Below are 16199 nucleotides of genomic sequence, written 5' to 3' on the forward strand. Positions count from 1 at the left end.
GAGCCAGAGAGATGGCATCCTCTGTGGATCTATTTGCCCTGTATGCAAATTGATGTGGGTCCAGTGAGTCAGGGATGCTGGATTTGATGTGTGAGAGGACCAGCCTCTCAAAGCACTTCATGACTATCGGCGTTAGGGCAACCGGGCGATAGTCGTTCAGGTTGGAGATCTTTGCTTTTTTCGGCACCGGAACTATGATAGCCGACTTCAGGCACTTGGGGACCGTAGCCAGAGATAATGACAGGTTAAAGATCCTGGTGAATACCTCAGCCAGCTGTTCAGCACAGTCCTTCAGTACCCTTCCTTGAACTCCATCCGGTCCTGCAGCCTTACGTGGGTTGACCCTTTGCAGAGCGTCTTGTACCTCCTGTGTGCTCAGTTGCAAGACCTGTCCCACCGCCTCGGCTGGGGTTCTTTCACTCAAGGTGGTTTTGCCAGTTTCAAAGCGGGCAAAGAAGGTTTTAAGCTTGTTGGTCAGTGCCATATCGCTGTGGGGGCAGGCAGGGCTGCTCTTGTAGCCAGTGATGTCCCTGACACCCTGCCACATGCTTCTGGTGTCCGTGGTGTTGAAGTGGTCTTCCACCCGTTGCCTATGGGTGTCTTTGGCCCTTTTAATACCTTTGCTCTGGTGTGATCTGGCAACCTGTTCACAAGTTTTCGGAGTATACAGGCCATTTGACCCTCGAGTCTACGCCGTCATTCAATCATGGCTGATCTCTGCTCCTAATCCCATTTTCCTGCCTTCTCCCCGTAATCCTTGACACCCGTTCTGAGCAAGAAATTGTCTCTCTCTGCCATAAAAATACCCACTGACTTAGCCTCTATGGCACACCCGCCATCCTGTGCCATCTCCTCGCACTCTATAACAGCCCCTCTCCAAACCCCATGGCCTGGACGGTGCCACCCCTCACCCCCGTGCCACCTCCTCGCATTCTGTGGCACTTCTCACCTCTCCAACCTGCGCCACCACCTTCCCCTCTCCCCCCCCCCCCCACGGCCGGACTGTGACGTCAGCGAGCCGTGGCGTCACCGGCAGTGACGCCATCGGCGAGTCGGATCGTGACGTCAGTGGGTCATGACGTCATCGGGCAGTGACGCGGCCGGCGGACCGGGCCGTGGTGACAGCGGGCCGTGACATCATCGAGCAGTGACGCAGCCGGCGGGCCGGGCCGTAGTGACAGCGGCCTTGACGTCATCGGGCAGTGACGCAACCGGCGGGTTGGGCCGTGGTGACAGCGGGCCGTGACGTCATCGGGCAGTGACGCGACCGGGGGACCGGGCCGTGACGTCATCGGGCAGTGACGCGACCGGGGGGCCGGGCCGTGGTGACAGCGGGCCGTGACGTCATCGGGCAGTGACGCAGCCGGCGGGCTGCGCCGCGCGCGGGTTCTCGCGAGAGCCGGGCGGCCGGTGGGGCAGCGGTTGGAGGCAGGAGCCGGGAGAGGAGGCAGCGAGCGAACGAACGAACGAACGAACGGTGCCGCTCCGCACCCCCAGCCCCGCACCGAACCCCACATCGCCCGCAGAGAGAGAGAGAGAGGGAGGGGTTGGACCAGCAGCAGCAGGAGGAGAGGGAGAGGGACGCATCCCACTACAAACAGACATGTCCGAGGCTGAAGAGAAGCCGGCCGAAGGCCAGCGAGACGCCGCCAGCTCGCTGCCCGTGGAGGGAGGAGAGCCCAAGGTAGGCGGCCGCCACCGGCGGCGTCATCCCCGGCCGGGGCCCCGTGTCGGGCGGACGGCCGCTTAACCTCCAGCGGGAGGCCGCTGCCGCTGCCGGTCGGTGGGCCCGCCCGCAAAGCGCCGGTTACCGGCCGGGAGCCGAGCCGAGCCGGTGTTGGCCCCCGCCGGCGCTGGGCCGTTTGAAGCGTCTGTGGCGGCGGGATCTCCCCCCACACGGTGGTCCCCGCCGTCGCCGCCCGCCCGCACGCACTACTTCCTCCTCACCTGTGGTCCTTCCATCCTGGTGATAGATCACCCGACCAACATTGCCCTTCTCCCCCCCGTCCCCATCCCCACCTCCACTCGCCTCCCGGTCTCCCCCATCCCTGGGACGGGGTGGGAGTATGAGGGTAACCACGGTGCCGGGTCTCCGGGCGGCGGCGGCAACAGCAGCGCGGACGCGTGCTCCCATCCCGCTCCTTCCCTCCCTCCTTTGTTTGAACGCCAACATTTTACAGATGTCTGAAGTCTACTCAAAACTGAGGGGAAATACTTAACTGGTCGGGCCGCATCTGTGGGAAGAGGGTCATTTTAGATCCAAGATCTGTTGGCAGAACTGAGGAAAAGAGAAGAGAAACTCGTTAAGTTGTGGGGAGGAGGGAGTGGGGGAGTGGGAAGGGATTGATGTTCACTGATAGAGGGAAAACGCTGTTAATAACCCTGGGGGATAAGCTGTGAACTCTATCTCTAATGAGTGGATTGATGCAGTTGGAGACAGACAAAAGAATCAGTCATTAACCCACCCTGCCGTCTAACGTGTTGCTTTTCTTTACTTCCTAGTTCTGATAAATGGCCCTGTTCCCAAATGCGAGACAGTACCCATTACAATGCTCAGTGCACAACCTCCTCGCCTTCATCTCGGCCTCTCCGTGTTTATTTTTTTCTCTTGTGTGCTCTGTTTCCATGTAATACATTTAGTCTACTTGGCTTAACTATTGCACGTATCTAACCTATCCCTAATTATGAGTAATTAGACGATTAAGCCTCACAATGACTAGAAAAACAGGAAATTCTCAAGAGGTATGAAGTGCTCGTTGTGAGAGTAGAAAACCAGACTTGAGAGTATTCAGTTTCAGATTTATTTGGACTTTATATTAATATTTTCAGCCTTTCCATTTATCTCTAATATTCAACTTCATTCCACAAGATCATTGCTCAGGCTAATCTAACAGCATCTTTTTACCTTATTGTAAGATCATTGCTCAGGCTAATCTAACAGCATCTTTTTACCTTTCTCATTGTATCTTAAAATCTTTTTCTTTGGGGACTGTCAATCTCTTTATTTCCAGACCAGGAGAAATACTATTCACAGGTTCATACAGCATGATATGGGCTCCATGTCAAACAAGGTGACCCATCTGAGCTCATCCCTGTGTTTGGTCCCTATCCCTCTCAACATTTACTATCCACAGACCTGTCTAAATGTCTTTTAAATGTTGCTATAGCACCTGCCTAAATCATTACCTTTAGCAGCTTGCTCCATGTAGCTCCTGCATTCTGGAAAAAGTTGCCCCCGTTATTAAATCTTACCTCGCTCGTCTTAAACCTATGTCCTCTAGTTCTTGTTTTCCCACCATGGGAAAAAGAATCTGTATATTTGCACAATCTATTGTCCTCATGTTTTAATGTAAGATCAGCCCTCAGCCTCCTGCGTCCAAGAAGTAAACTCATAGGCTGCCCAACCTCTCTCAATAACTCGGGGCCTCGAGTCCTGGTAACATCCTAGTAAATGTTTCTGCGATCTTTCCAGCTCAGTGGCATCTTTTCAAAGGCAGGGTGACCAAAACTTGATATAATACAGTAAACCCTCATTGTTCCAGAACTCTTTATAATGGACTGTCTCTTTAAGAACACTGTGGAGGCTAATGAAATTGACAAATAATTGAAACTGACAAGTCATTGCTTCGATTAACATTTAACGCTATTAAGCAATGTAACAAACAACCTTGTGCCTACGGTCACTCCTTTCACCCTGTTTCACACGTCCCACCCTGTGCTGCCTTCTCACACCTTCCACCCTGTACCAACTCCTCACACTCTGTACCACCCCTCACCACTTCCACATTGTGTCGTCCCCACAGCCCCTGTGCCACACCATCCACAGTGTCATCACCTTACCCCTCCCACCCTCTGTCTCCTCACCCCATCTACCCTGTGCCACCACCCCATTCTGTTCTACCATGTCACCATATCCACCCTGCAACTCTCCCATTCTTTGCCACCTCACCCCCACACTTGCACTCTGTCCACTCTGAACCCCACACCCTTTCACCCCTCCCACCCTATGCCACCTCTCCCATCCTGTCCCACCACTTCACTCTATGCCACCCATTATCCCTCCAGTCTTGTGCCATCTCCTCATGCTCTATGTCAGCACCTTTCGTTCCATCCCCCAGGGAATATTCTGCAACCACTCTGAAACATCCTGGAGTATTAAAAATGAACGGCAAATGTTGGTATATGCCATAGATGGACACAATACTGGGGTAACTCAGCGGATCAGGCAGCATCTCTGGAGAAAACGGATAGGTGATGTTTCAGGTTGGGACCCTGCTACAGATTGAAGAAGGGTCCTGGCCAGAAGAGACACCTGTCCATTTTTTCCAGAGATGCTGCCTGGCCCGCTGAGTTACTCCAACATTTTGTGACACCTTCATGGAGTCCCACTTGTTGCCACAGAATCGCCCATCTGTCCTGCTAACTTTTGGGGCTTCTGTCACTGCAGCCCTATCTGACCTGACCAATGTACCTCAGAGCCAGGCCTGATGCCACAAACCTGCCTACTGCTGCTGTTCTCTGAGTTTTCATACCCTAACTGCCATCCCGAAGAAGAGTTGCAAGAAAGCAGTCCTCACCATGTCTTGCCATCGTCCTCTGCTCAGTTTCTCTGAGGCCTCACAAACCAATGTCTCAATATTTACCCTCACACAGCACTTCAGCACCTTTCTCCAATATGCACTCTATAAAACAGCTCGTAAAATTATCGTTCCATTTAGTCAGTGGGGAAATGGAATAAAACAAACTTGCAAGCTTAGGGTGGCACAGTGGTGCAGCAGGAGAGTTGCTGCCTTACAGCGCCAGTGGCCCAGTTTCAATCCTGACTCTTGGTGCTGTCCATATGGAGTTTGTACCTTCTCCCTGTGGCCGCATGAATTTTCTCCGGGTGCTCCAGTTTCCTGCCATATTCTAAATATGTGCAGGTTTATAGGTTAATTGGCTTTGGTAAATTGTCCCTCGTATGTAGGATGAAACTAGTGCATGTGTGGTTGTTGGTCAGCGCAGACTCTATGGGTTAAAAGCTTTGTTTCCACACTGTATCTCTAAACCAAATCCAAACTTACAATGTTTGGTTGAAGAGGTATATATAGTGTCTTTGATTTTTTTTCTAATGTGCATTATTGGAGAACTGCCTGTTTATGTTTGTCTTGACACAATCCTAATTTGAAACCACAAACGATTTTAAAGTTTTTGTGCTTCATCAGTTTAAAGCTGGGGGCAGGGCTATGACTTACCCTGAGGAAAACTAAGATATTTCAAACCTGCCTGTAATGAAAATAGACAATAGGTATAGGAGGAGGCCCTTCGAGCCAGCACCGCCATTCAATGTGATCATGGCTGATCATTCTCAATCAGTACCCCGTTCCTGCCTTCTCCCCATACCCCCGGACTCTGCTATCCTTAAGAGCTCTATCTAGCTCTCTCTTGAATGCATTCAGAGAATTGGCCTCCACTGCCTTCTGAGGCAGAGAATTCCACAGATTCACAACTCTGACTGAAAAAGTTTTTCCTCGTCTCAGTTCTAAATGGCCTACCCCTTATTCTTAAACTGTGGCCCCTTGTTCTGGACTCCCCCAACATTGGGAACATGTTTCCTGCCTCTAACGTGTCCAACCCCTTAATAATCTTATACGTTTCGATAAGATCCCCTCTCATCCTTCTAAATTCCTGTGTATACAAGCCTAGTCGCTCCAGTCTTTCAACATATGAAAGTCCCGCCATTCCGGGAATTAATCTAGTAAACCTACGCTGCACGCCCTCAATAGCAAGAATATCCTTCCTCAAATTTGGAGACCAAAACTGCACACAGTACTCAAGGTGCGGTCTTACTAGGGCCCTGTACAACTGCAGAAGGACCTCTTTGCTCCTATACTCAACTCCCCTTGTTATGAAGGTCAACATTCCATTGGCTTTCTTCACTGCCTGCTGTACCTGCATGCTTCCTTTCAGTGACTGATGCACTAGGACACCCAGATCTTGTTGTACGTCCCCTTTTCCTAACTTGACACCATTCAGATAATACTCTGCCTTCCTATTCTTACCACCAAAGTGGATAACCTCACTCTTATCCACATTAAACTGCATCTGCCATGCATCCGCCCACTCACACAACCCGTCCAAGTCACCCTGCAACCTCATAGCATCTTCCTCACAGCTCACACTACTACCCAGAATGAGTGAGACTGCATTGAGATAGAGAAGCAAAATGATCTCGGGTTATAGATACATATAATAAGGTCACCGGTCTATAATATTTCAGAAAACCAATGTGAGGATTTGGGTTCAGAAGAAACACAAGAAACTGAAGACGCTGGAATCTTGAGCACAAGAGTGCTGCACCACATCGGTAGTCTCTGTAGAAAGAATGGACAGACAATGTTTTAGGTCGGGGCTGAAAATTTGAGTTTATTTCTGAAAGAAGGGAATGTAAAATATCAAGGTATATTAAAGCTTTCATTCTGAAAGTCTAATCCCTGCTTATTGCTCTTTTTCAGTATAAATTATTCTTTAATTGGTCTCTCGTCTTTTCCACTCTTTCCTCCAACATAAAGTGGGAACTCATGGAAGTCTTACCCTGCTGTTTTCCCTTTTTCATTCCCCAAGCCAAAGATTAGAAATGAAACAAGGCCAATTGTTGAACCAAGGATCTCACTAGAGTAGAAGAACACATTTAAAGTTTTTATAAACTTTATTTTTCTTCAGATTTGAGAGCTGCTTAGCCAATATTACATAAGCACTTTTGCTCAGTACCAAATTGCTTTGTCTCCAAAACATAAATTGTAATGCATTTGCCCTTAAACTTGAACCTATGACCCTACACTATTGGTTCTGCTTCTGTAACTCCTGATATTTCAGAAGTATTTGATTCAGATTAATTAGTTATACACTCTCAGATCGTTGTTTTCTATGAACCTAATGACTTCTAATATGTGTTCCTCAGAGGCAAAATACTGATGGAATATTTATATTTAAAATGCCAAAACCTGAGATTAGAGAGGAGGATCCTGCCTATGAAGAAAAAATGGTAAGTACTAAATGAAATGAAAGAGCTGTACACATTTTAATGTTTCTCCTGCTGCAGATGCTACTTGACTTGCTGAGTCATTTTAACATTTTTTTGTTAATAAAATATCTATTTATAATAAGAGATGCGTTTTGAAGTGGTAGTTGCTTTGGGCTATCATAACACACAAATATGGAAAAGATTTGCATTGTGTACTTTAACCTGAATCATTTAACTACTAAATATTAAATTTTTATAGGTGCATTTTTTTATTACCTCGGGTGATTGATGTATAAAAGTAGAAAGGACTTGTTGCAACTCTGGGCATTGTGAAATAACACTGTGCATTTAATAGGTGGAATATACTTGCACTGAAGATATTTAAGACAAAGTTGGTTATTGGGATTAAGGTATTAACTGACAAGGAAATGTTAGGCCCACGTTCATTTTGGAAGAATGAGAAATGATCTAACTAGGAGCATAAGATTCTGATTGCACTTGAAAAATAGTTGTTGCTCTTTGTGGGGGAATATATAAGCAGGGCTCATTTGAATGTATTAAAGGTTGAGGTCAACTTTTTTGTCTCCAGGGAAGTTGAGAGTTGAGAGGATCCGATGGGAAAACTGAAATGAAACCAAAATTAGATAAACCATGATCTCATTGAATGGCAGAGCAGGCTTGAGGGTCACTTGGCCTTTCTATTGTATTCTGACTAGTCATTCAGAATGAACTCCTTAGCTTTTATTTTTCCCATCTGAAGAAAGTATATACAAACAAGCACCCCCCCCCAGATTTCTGTTTGGTTGTTTGCAGAGGTGGGGGGGGGGGGAGTTGAAATCTGAGAAAAGTGTACTGCAAGCTTCATTGGGTTTAAAAATGATATTTTGTTGATTTTCACATAAATTCCATAGTGTAGGGTAGTGATATGCGAATTCGGATTGGATGAATTTTTGTTACCTGAACAGCTTTGTTTAACGGTTTACCTGTACACGTGTACCTCCGCTATGACACCAGCAACCTGCCCCCTTGATCCTGCCCCCACTGCCCTTCTGAAGGATGTAATTGCAATAGCCGGTCCCAGCATCCTCTCTATTATCAACAGTTCTCTGGCCACTGGCACTGTTCCAACCTGTTTCAAGCACGCGGTGGTCCAGCCCCTACTGAAAAAACCTAACCTAGACCCCACCTTGCCTAGCAACTACAGACCCATTTCCAAACTGCCATTCCTGTCAAAAGTCCTTGAAAAGGCAATTCTAAACCAATTAGTGCCCCACCTACACCAAAACACCATCCTGGAAAGTTTCCAGTCAGGTTTCAGAGCCCACCATAGCACAGAGTCTGCCTTGTTGAAGGTACACAACGACCTGCTTCTCGCCATCGACACCAGCGACTGCAATCCTGCTCCTTCTCGACCTCAGCGCAGCGTTCGATACAGTGGACTACACCATCCTTATTGACCGTCTCCGGTACGCGGTTGGCATTGATGGCACTGCCCTGAGCTGGTTCGCTTCGTACCTCAAAGATAGGAGTTTCGCCATCAACATAGGCAGTTATTCCTCTGCTCCAGCTAGCCTCTCCTGCGGAGTTCCACAAGGCTCCATCCTAGGCCCCATTCTCTTCTCTCTATACATGCTCCCCCTTGGCCAAATCATTCAAAGGCACGGCATTTCTTTCCACTGCTATGCCGATGACACTCAGCTTTACCTCCCCCTGAAACCCAACAACCAGTAAAATTTAAACAGCCTCTTACACTGCCTTGAGGACATAAAATGTTGGATGGCACAGAACTTCCTCCAATTAAATGAGAGCAAGTCTGAGGTCATCCTATTCGGCCCCCCCGACTCCATCAAATCGATAACAGGCAGTCTTGGAAGCCTATCCTGCCTAGTCAAACCGCATGTCAAAAACCTCGGCATGATATTTGACTCTGCATTAAAATTTGATAAGCAAGTCAACGCTGTGGTAAAAGCCAGCTTCTTCCAACTTCGTACCATAGCTAAAATCAAACCTTTCCTCCAATTCGACAACACAGAAAAAATCATTCACGCTTTCATTTCCTCCCGCCTAGACTACTGCAACTCCCTATACACTGGGATCAGCCAATCTTCCCTGTCCCGCCTGCAACTGGTCCAAAACGCCGCAGCGAGACTCCTGACGGGTACCCGTAAAAGGGACCACATCACCCTGATTCTGGCTCATTCCACTGGCTCCCTGTACGGTACAGAATCAACTTCAAGCTCCTCCTATTCACGTATAAAGCCCTAAATGGACATTTCCCCCCCTACATCAAAAATCTTCTAACCCACCTCTCTAACTCCAGGTCCCTCAGGTCAGCCGACTTGGGGCTACTCACTATCCCGCGGTCTAGGCTTAACTCAGGGGTGACCGCGCTTTTGCGGTTGCAGCTCCTAGACTGTGGAACAGCATCCCTCTCCCCATCAGAACTGCCCCCTCCATCGACTCCTTTAAGTCCAGGCTCAAAACCTATTTCTACTCCCTAGCGTTTGAGGCCCATTGAGGAGGCGCTGTGAACTGTTTTGTATGTGCTGTTATGTTTGTGTGCTACTGTATGTTTCATTTTTTCCTTAGTACCTAATCAGATGTACAGCACTTGGTCAACGTGGGTTGTTTTTAAATGTGTTATATAAATAAAATTGACTTGACTTGACTTGTACACACGTTTTCTTGCTGGTTAAAGGATGATGTTCTTTTGGCACTTTAAATGTTAAACGTTCACCTATATTTAATCTTAAAAAATAGCTTGCTATGTTCAACACTTTCCCCCTGACCCGCTCCTTTGCCCCACCTGAGCTCAAAATTATTTTCAGGAGGAAAGTCATTTTCAGGTTTTAATTGGTTAGTTCGGTTGGAACAATGTGATCTAGAATGTTGTGTTTAGTGAATGCGTATCGGCTTGTAAACTGATTTTGGCAGTTGTGGTGTCTCATTAGAGGAAGAGTACAAATCGATCATTGTTAGGTAATAAGGAGACACAAGATTCTGCAGATGCTTGAATCCTGAGCAAAAAGCACTGGAGAAACACTATGTCCAGGCAGCATCTGGGGAGGGGATGGAAAGGTGGCATTTCAAATCAGTCTGAAGAAGGGTCTTGTCCTAAAATTGTTACCTGTTCATTCCCTCTCCAGATGCTGCGTGGCTTACTGAGTTCCTCCATCTTTTTGTATTGTTGGGTAATAGGTTTGCTGAACTCGCATAATGTAATGTCAGCTGCAGTGTGAAAAGTGTACCATAAATGATACTGTGACACATTTGCTTCTATAGATGCAACAACAGCAAATATTCTTCCAAGTCTCTGGACAGTCTGATGCGGGCCAGATAGTTAAATGTTACAATGCACATTTTAATTGCTGGTATAAAGTGTATGTTTTTTCAGAATCATAAAGAGTGAAAATGACTTTTAATTTTTCTCTTCAAGTTTGGTGTTTTTAATTTTTTCAGACTATGGTTCAATTAAGACATCTCTAATAATCAATCCTTAAGGCATGAGTTATAGAGAGACAGCATAGAAATTGGCCCTTCAACCCTAAAGTACATATTAATAACCCATATGTGAAGTACATCTGCTATTACTTCCCACCACTGAAAAGTTGCATGGTGCTTTGATTTACAACATAAAGAACTCGTGCCAAATGAATGCAAATCAGCTTTTAATGTAAAATTATTATTTCCAAAATAATGTAACGTTAGCTGTAACGTGGGGGAGAATGGGGATAGAATGGGGGTTGGGGGAGGGGAGGGTAATGTGGTGGGGAGGGTATGTGGTGGGGAGGGGTGGGGGGGACATGGACCATTGTGATTTGCTGTTGACCACTGGAGCAAGTATGGCTTCAATGAAAATTTAGGTATGTGCAGTTTTAAATGAAACTCTTTCTTCATAACTTAGTCATACATTTTATGACCATTGTTCTTTTATTCAATACCAAGAGAATTGGGATGTTCAAGGAAAAAGCTAAATAGTAAAAACAAAACAAAACATTTTTTTCTTTGTGTTGTAAAAAGTATTTCTGTTCAATAACCTTTCTATAAATAGCAGAATATACTCATGATAGGCCTGACATTGTTCATGTAGTCCAAGAACTGCAGACTGTTGGAAATAATAGTTGTTTTTCACACATGAATGTAGTGCAAAGCGAATGTGCATTTGGCGGGCATACTTTTTTTTGCTGAAAAGTTGCATTACGCACCATATCATGGATTTTGACATAAAATTCTGGATTTTGGACATCAAAATTATGAATTTGTAAAATCAAATGTTGGGAGGTCTGCAGATTGATTAACATGAATGGTCTTGGTCTTTTTGTTTGGCAGAAATCCGACAGAGCAAATAGATTTGACTACCTACTGCAACAGACCGAACTCTTTGCCCACTTTATCCAACCCGCTGCACAGAAAACACCAACCTCACCTCTGAAGATGAAACCAGGACGCCCTCGCATAAAGAAAGATGAAAAGCAGACACTGCTATCGGTTGGAGAGTAAGATACATTACCGGCGAAGTTTGTTTTTTCTCCTTGCTTTAAAGATGCATATTCTGTGTAATTCTATCTTAGAAAATATTCTTCACATTTGAATGTCTTAAGGAAGTAATATTTGATTAAAAGTCATGCTAGTAGTATTTCTTGAGGTTCTTGACCATCAGATCTCTACAATAAATATCAGCGACTAAGATACAAAAGAGAATTATTATCCATGAAGATCAACCAAGATGGAATGTGCAAATTCTGTGATTCACCATTGACTGGGTAAAAAATTGGTGGATAGAGTTGTGTAGGAGCATAACCACTGTGAAACCAAGATACTGATAAGATTATTGCTTTTAATGGCAAGAGTAGGAATTGTAGATCAAAACGATTTGGGTCTCAGTGTAAATCACTAAAATTAATGCACTCGTGCAAATATTAAGCAATAGTAACTATTTTAATAATCATTGCTCTATTTATTGGGGTTGAAATGCAAATCTGATGAAACCTATCATACTCCACAACTATCATGAAGCACTACATTTTGTGAAAGACTATTGCCCTTGTGAGTGGATCCAGTGCAAGTTTACTAACATGTTATTAGATGACAAGGACGACTTTGTTCTTTTGAATATGAAGAGTGAAATGATTGAGATGTCCAAATTGCCCAGATATTGCAAACTTGCAACCCCCTACCCTAAAGGCAGTGGAAATTCTCCAAACGGGAATCAAAGGATTTTTGTTTTAGTGTTCATTGTTGAGGAAATGGGAGCAATGAACATAATAAGAACTAAACCAATATCTAAGTGACAAGAGTAATCTTCATGTTGACTTTTAAAGTTTTTAATGATAGAACATTCACTAATGTTGTTATTTGTTATTATTTTCTTGTTTATTAATGTAAAAATATGGTAAATAGAATTTCTCTCCGACATTGACTCTCATTTTAAAGTTTGTTACACAAGTGCTAAAGAATAATGCAGCAAAACAATCTTATAAAGCCTCGTACATGTTGTAAATAACTATTTTAATTTGCATCAACTACATCATTGCACCCTTTAGTCTCCATTGGCTTTAGAAAAACATGAATATTTGAATAATAACTTGGAAATTTCAAAATTGCTTGGATTTCAAATGACTCTTGGAGTAATTGCATTAATTGTATGTTTAATTGAGTAATGCTCCAAATAGTTGCTGAATTTGGCTACAAAGTTACTCTCTTCCATCTCCGTTCTTGAATATAATGTGTGATGTTGGTTATTTTGAGGTGACTAGCTTTGATGGGTTTGAAATTGGCAGGAATAGTATTTCACTTGAATCATTAGAATAAGGTGGTGACTGATTGCACAAAACAATCCACTTTTAATTCTTAGTTATCGTCATCGTCGTACAGAGCAGGAAGAGGATGAAGAACTCCTGTCAGAAAATAGCAAGACAACCAATGTCTGCACAAGGTTTGAAGAATCCCCATCATGTATGTAAAGCCATTTTATTCATTGATCCACACATTTGTTAATTAGCTAACTTCTCACTCCTTTATTTTCCAGTTGCTTTTACATTTGTATTTTTTGTTCCCCTTACATTTGATTTGGAAAATATGTCTTGTTAAAATAGTCAAAACTACATTTTTTGAACATTTGAGGTTGCTTTACTTACTACTTCTATCCTCCCTTTGCATTTACTTTGACATTATTTACATTCTTTGTTCTGTCAAGGATAGCTCTTGTGGAAGTCTGCTAATGGTGTTGAGACCATTGACTTGTACCAGCAAATTTGTGACTTATACCTTTCTGAGCCATGAACATGGATAGTCATTGTGAACATTCAGTTTTCTGTGCCTCTCCGCATATTACGTTGCAATGTAACTCAAATATTATTATGTGTCATTATGTAATGATTACTTTGCAAACCAGCCCTTTACTCTGGCCTCAGTGACACTATTTGCTCATCTTATGCTTGAGATATTCAGAAGTTTAAATTGCACCAATTTTTCATGGGACTCTTGTTCCTTGCAAATGGACAAAGTCATCACGTTAATATGGCCCACATTAAAATATATTAACCAATAATTGCACAGAGAATAATTGATCAGATTATCCACATACCGTTCTTTTGTGGATGATGTGATCAGTCTATTTAAAATTCTTCAGGTGAACTTTCCAGGTGGCATTATTTAAACCCTAATAACCATTCCTATGATAATATTATTGCTAACAGAACTCTCAATTCTTTCTCCCTCTCTCTTCCACCATAATTTTTTTACTGTAAATGGTGGATGTTTGCATCCTGGAACTATTTGACTCCATATTTTTGGCTTTGTGTTTAATATTTTATTTGGCTTGCAATGCAGTGGTGTTAGTCTGCTACTATAAAGCCATTTTTTGTTTTGGAATCATGTTCAAATGCCTTTCTTTATCCAAACACTGGGGTCCTGGTATCAACAGATATTGATGGAACTTTTATATTTTGTTCTCCTGGGCTGATAAGGTATCTTTGGTTAAATAGTTGCTGGTCATGAGGATAATTTCATGTTCACTTTCTCTTTTGTACACATTTGTTTTCAATGGCTCAGGTTCTAACTGTTTGGAATCTCTTCCACAGATGTGAAGGGAGGGAAGCTGCGAGACTACCAGATCCGTGGGCTGAACTGGCTCATTTCTTTATATGAAAATGGCATTAATGGTATCCTAGCAGATGAAATGGTATGAATCTATATTGATTGTGAGCATAAGAAATGTTGATTGTGGGTGTTAAAAGTAAAAATGTTATCCAATTTTGGATATGAGGTAGTATAGAGTTATTGGATTGAAAATGTTGAAGCCAGTACTAATGATTCGGACAAGAATACAAAACCTATGCATAAATATGAAATGAGAAGTGACCGTGACACGACAATATAAAAAAAACCATTTGGTTTGCTATCCTTTTTAGGGAAAGAAAATTTGCAGTCCTTGAGCAATCTGGCTGGTGTTTCTTCAGACATGCAGCAAAGGCACTTCGATGTCTTTTAAAATAACCTATCAAGGCACTGGCTCCCACCAAAGTGCTTTGGCAGAGTAGAATAAGGATGCAATTAGCTGCCCGCTTTTGATCTCAGCAATTTTAGAAATCAATCCTGATGATTTTAAAATCTACCACATTAACAATGGGGAACTAGTGCTAAAATTGGGTGTAGTGTACATTAGACGGGTTGAGGTGTAGTCATTGTATTTCTCAGAGAATTCGTTTCCCCTTGAAAATTCTATCTTCACACTGAAAGTACCTTTCAAGATTTCCATGAGGGAAACCAATTCCCCTGGTGTGCAATGGTACCAAAGCACTTGGATAGTTGATGCTTGGAACTTTCTCCAAAATGTTGTTGTTGCCGGTCCGTTTTCACACCACCCCAAGGTCCATTATAACGAGGGTGTACTGCATTGAGTGAAAAGAGCCATGACCTGAATATGAAGTTAAACAAAAGAAGTAAGAGCCATGATTTAAACATTGGAAAGGCTTTAGACTGAGAATTGTGTGCCTATTTTTCAGATTTGTTTTTGTTATTTCCAATCAATTATGCTTCATTTGACAGGGTCTTGGTAAGACTTTACAAACTATTGCTCTTCTGGGGTACATGAAACATTACAGAAGCATTCCTGGGCCTCATATGGTTCTGGTCCCTAAATCTACACTCCATAACTGGATGCTTGAATTCAACAGATGGATACCAACTCTTCGAGCCATTTGTCTAATTGGTGACAAGGAACAACGGGTAAGCACTATATTTTCTGCACCTGAACATATCGATGTTTAATCCGACACGTGTCAGCAAAGCGTGGTGGTAAATCACTGTGGCTAGAAATACTGGTTTGACGATAGGATAGAATATTGCAGCACTGGAAAGGGTCTTTCGGCCACGATGTCTGTGGTGAAAACAATGCCAAATTAAACTAATCCCTTCTGCCTCCACATATCCCCCCCCCAGACGCTGCATATTTGTGTGCCACTCTAAAAGCCTCTTAAACAACACTAACGTAGCTGCTTCCCCAGGCGGTTTGTTTCCATATTCTGCTGTAACCTTCACTGCCCACAACCCAACCAACTTTTGTGTTGTCTGCAAACTTATTACAAACCTAACTATATTCTTGTCCAAGACAATATATATGGAACACCATTGGTCACAGATCTCTAGCCAGAATAACAGCCTTCCACTACAATTCAGACTTGTGTGGGTAAGTCGGTTCTGAATTCAAACTGAATTCTGAATTCAAATCACCGTGGATCCCATGTATCTTGATCTTCTGGATCAGCTTACCAAGGAGCACCTTGTCAAGTGCTTCACCAAAGTCCGCATAGACAACTTTTTCTGCCCTACCCTCAACATTCACACTTGTCGTCTTCAGAAAAACTTAATCTAGTTTGCAAAACAGGACCTGCCCCACACAAAGCCAAGTTGATTGTCCTTAATTTGTCCATTCTCTTCTTAATGGGAGTAAATCCTCACCAGTAGCTTCCTTATCCTTATTAAAAAATGCAACACCTTGCACTTAGCTCTATTAAACGTCACTTGACATTCCTCTGCTTGCTTATCCAGTTTATCAAGATCATGATAACTGCCTTCACTATAATTCTGCCTATTTCAGTGTCACTTGCAAACTTATTATGCCTTGTACATTCTCTTAGTTTAGTTTATTCCCATCCAATTCATTGATATGGCAGACAAACAGCAATGGACCCAG

At 43.6% G+C, this 16199-nt stretch overlaps 1 protein-coding gene across 1 annotated transcript in view; it reads left to right on the forward strand.

Annotated features, from left to right (window-relative positions):
• The first annotated feature begins 1394 nt into the window (after positions 1-1394).
• The window catches only part of LOC144595956 (SWI/SNF-related matrix-associated actin-dependent regulator of chromatin subfamily A member 5), a 38147-nt gene continuing 23342 nt past the window's right edge, over positions 1395-16199 (forward strand). The window contains exons 1-6 of the mRNA XM_078403935.1: positions 1395-1684; positions 6941-7024; positions 11333-11499; positions 12858-12958; positions 14086-14186; positions 15053-15232. Of these exons, the coding sequence (XP_078260061.1) occupies positions 1604-1684; positions 6941-7024; positions 11333-11499; positions 12858-12958; positions 14086-14186; positions 15053-15232 (714 nt within the window). The 5' untranslated portion in view covers positions 1395-1603. The remainder of the gene's footprint in view (positions 1685-6940; positions 7025-11332; positions 11500-12857; positions 12959-14085; positions 14187-15052; positions 15233-16199) is intronic.

The sequence above is a fragment of the Rhinoraja longicauda genome, chromosome 1, assembly GCF_053455715.1.
Source record: "Rhinoraja longicauda isolate Sanriku21f chromosome 1, sRhiLon1.1, whole genome shotgun sequence".
Lineage (NCBI taxonomy): Eukaryota > Metazoa > Chordata > Chondrichthyes > Rajiformes > Arhynchobatidae > Rhinoraja > Rhinoraja longicauda.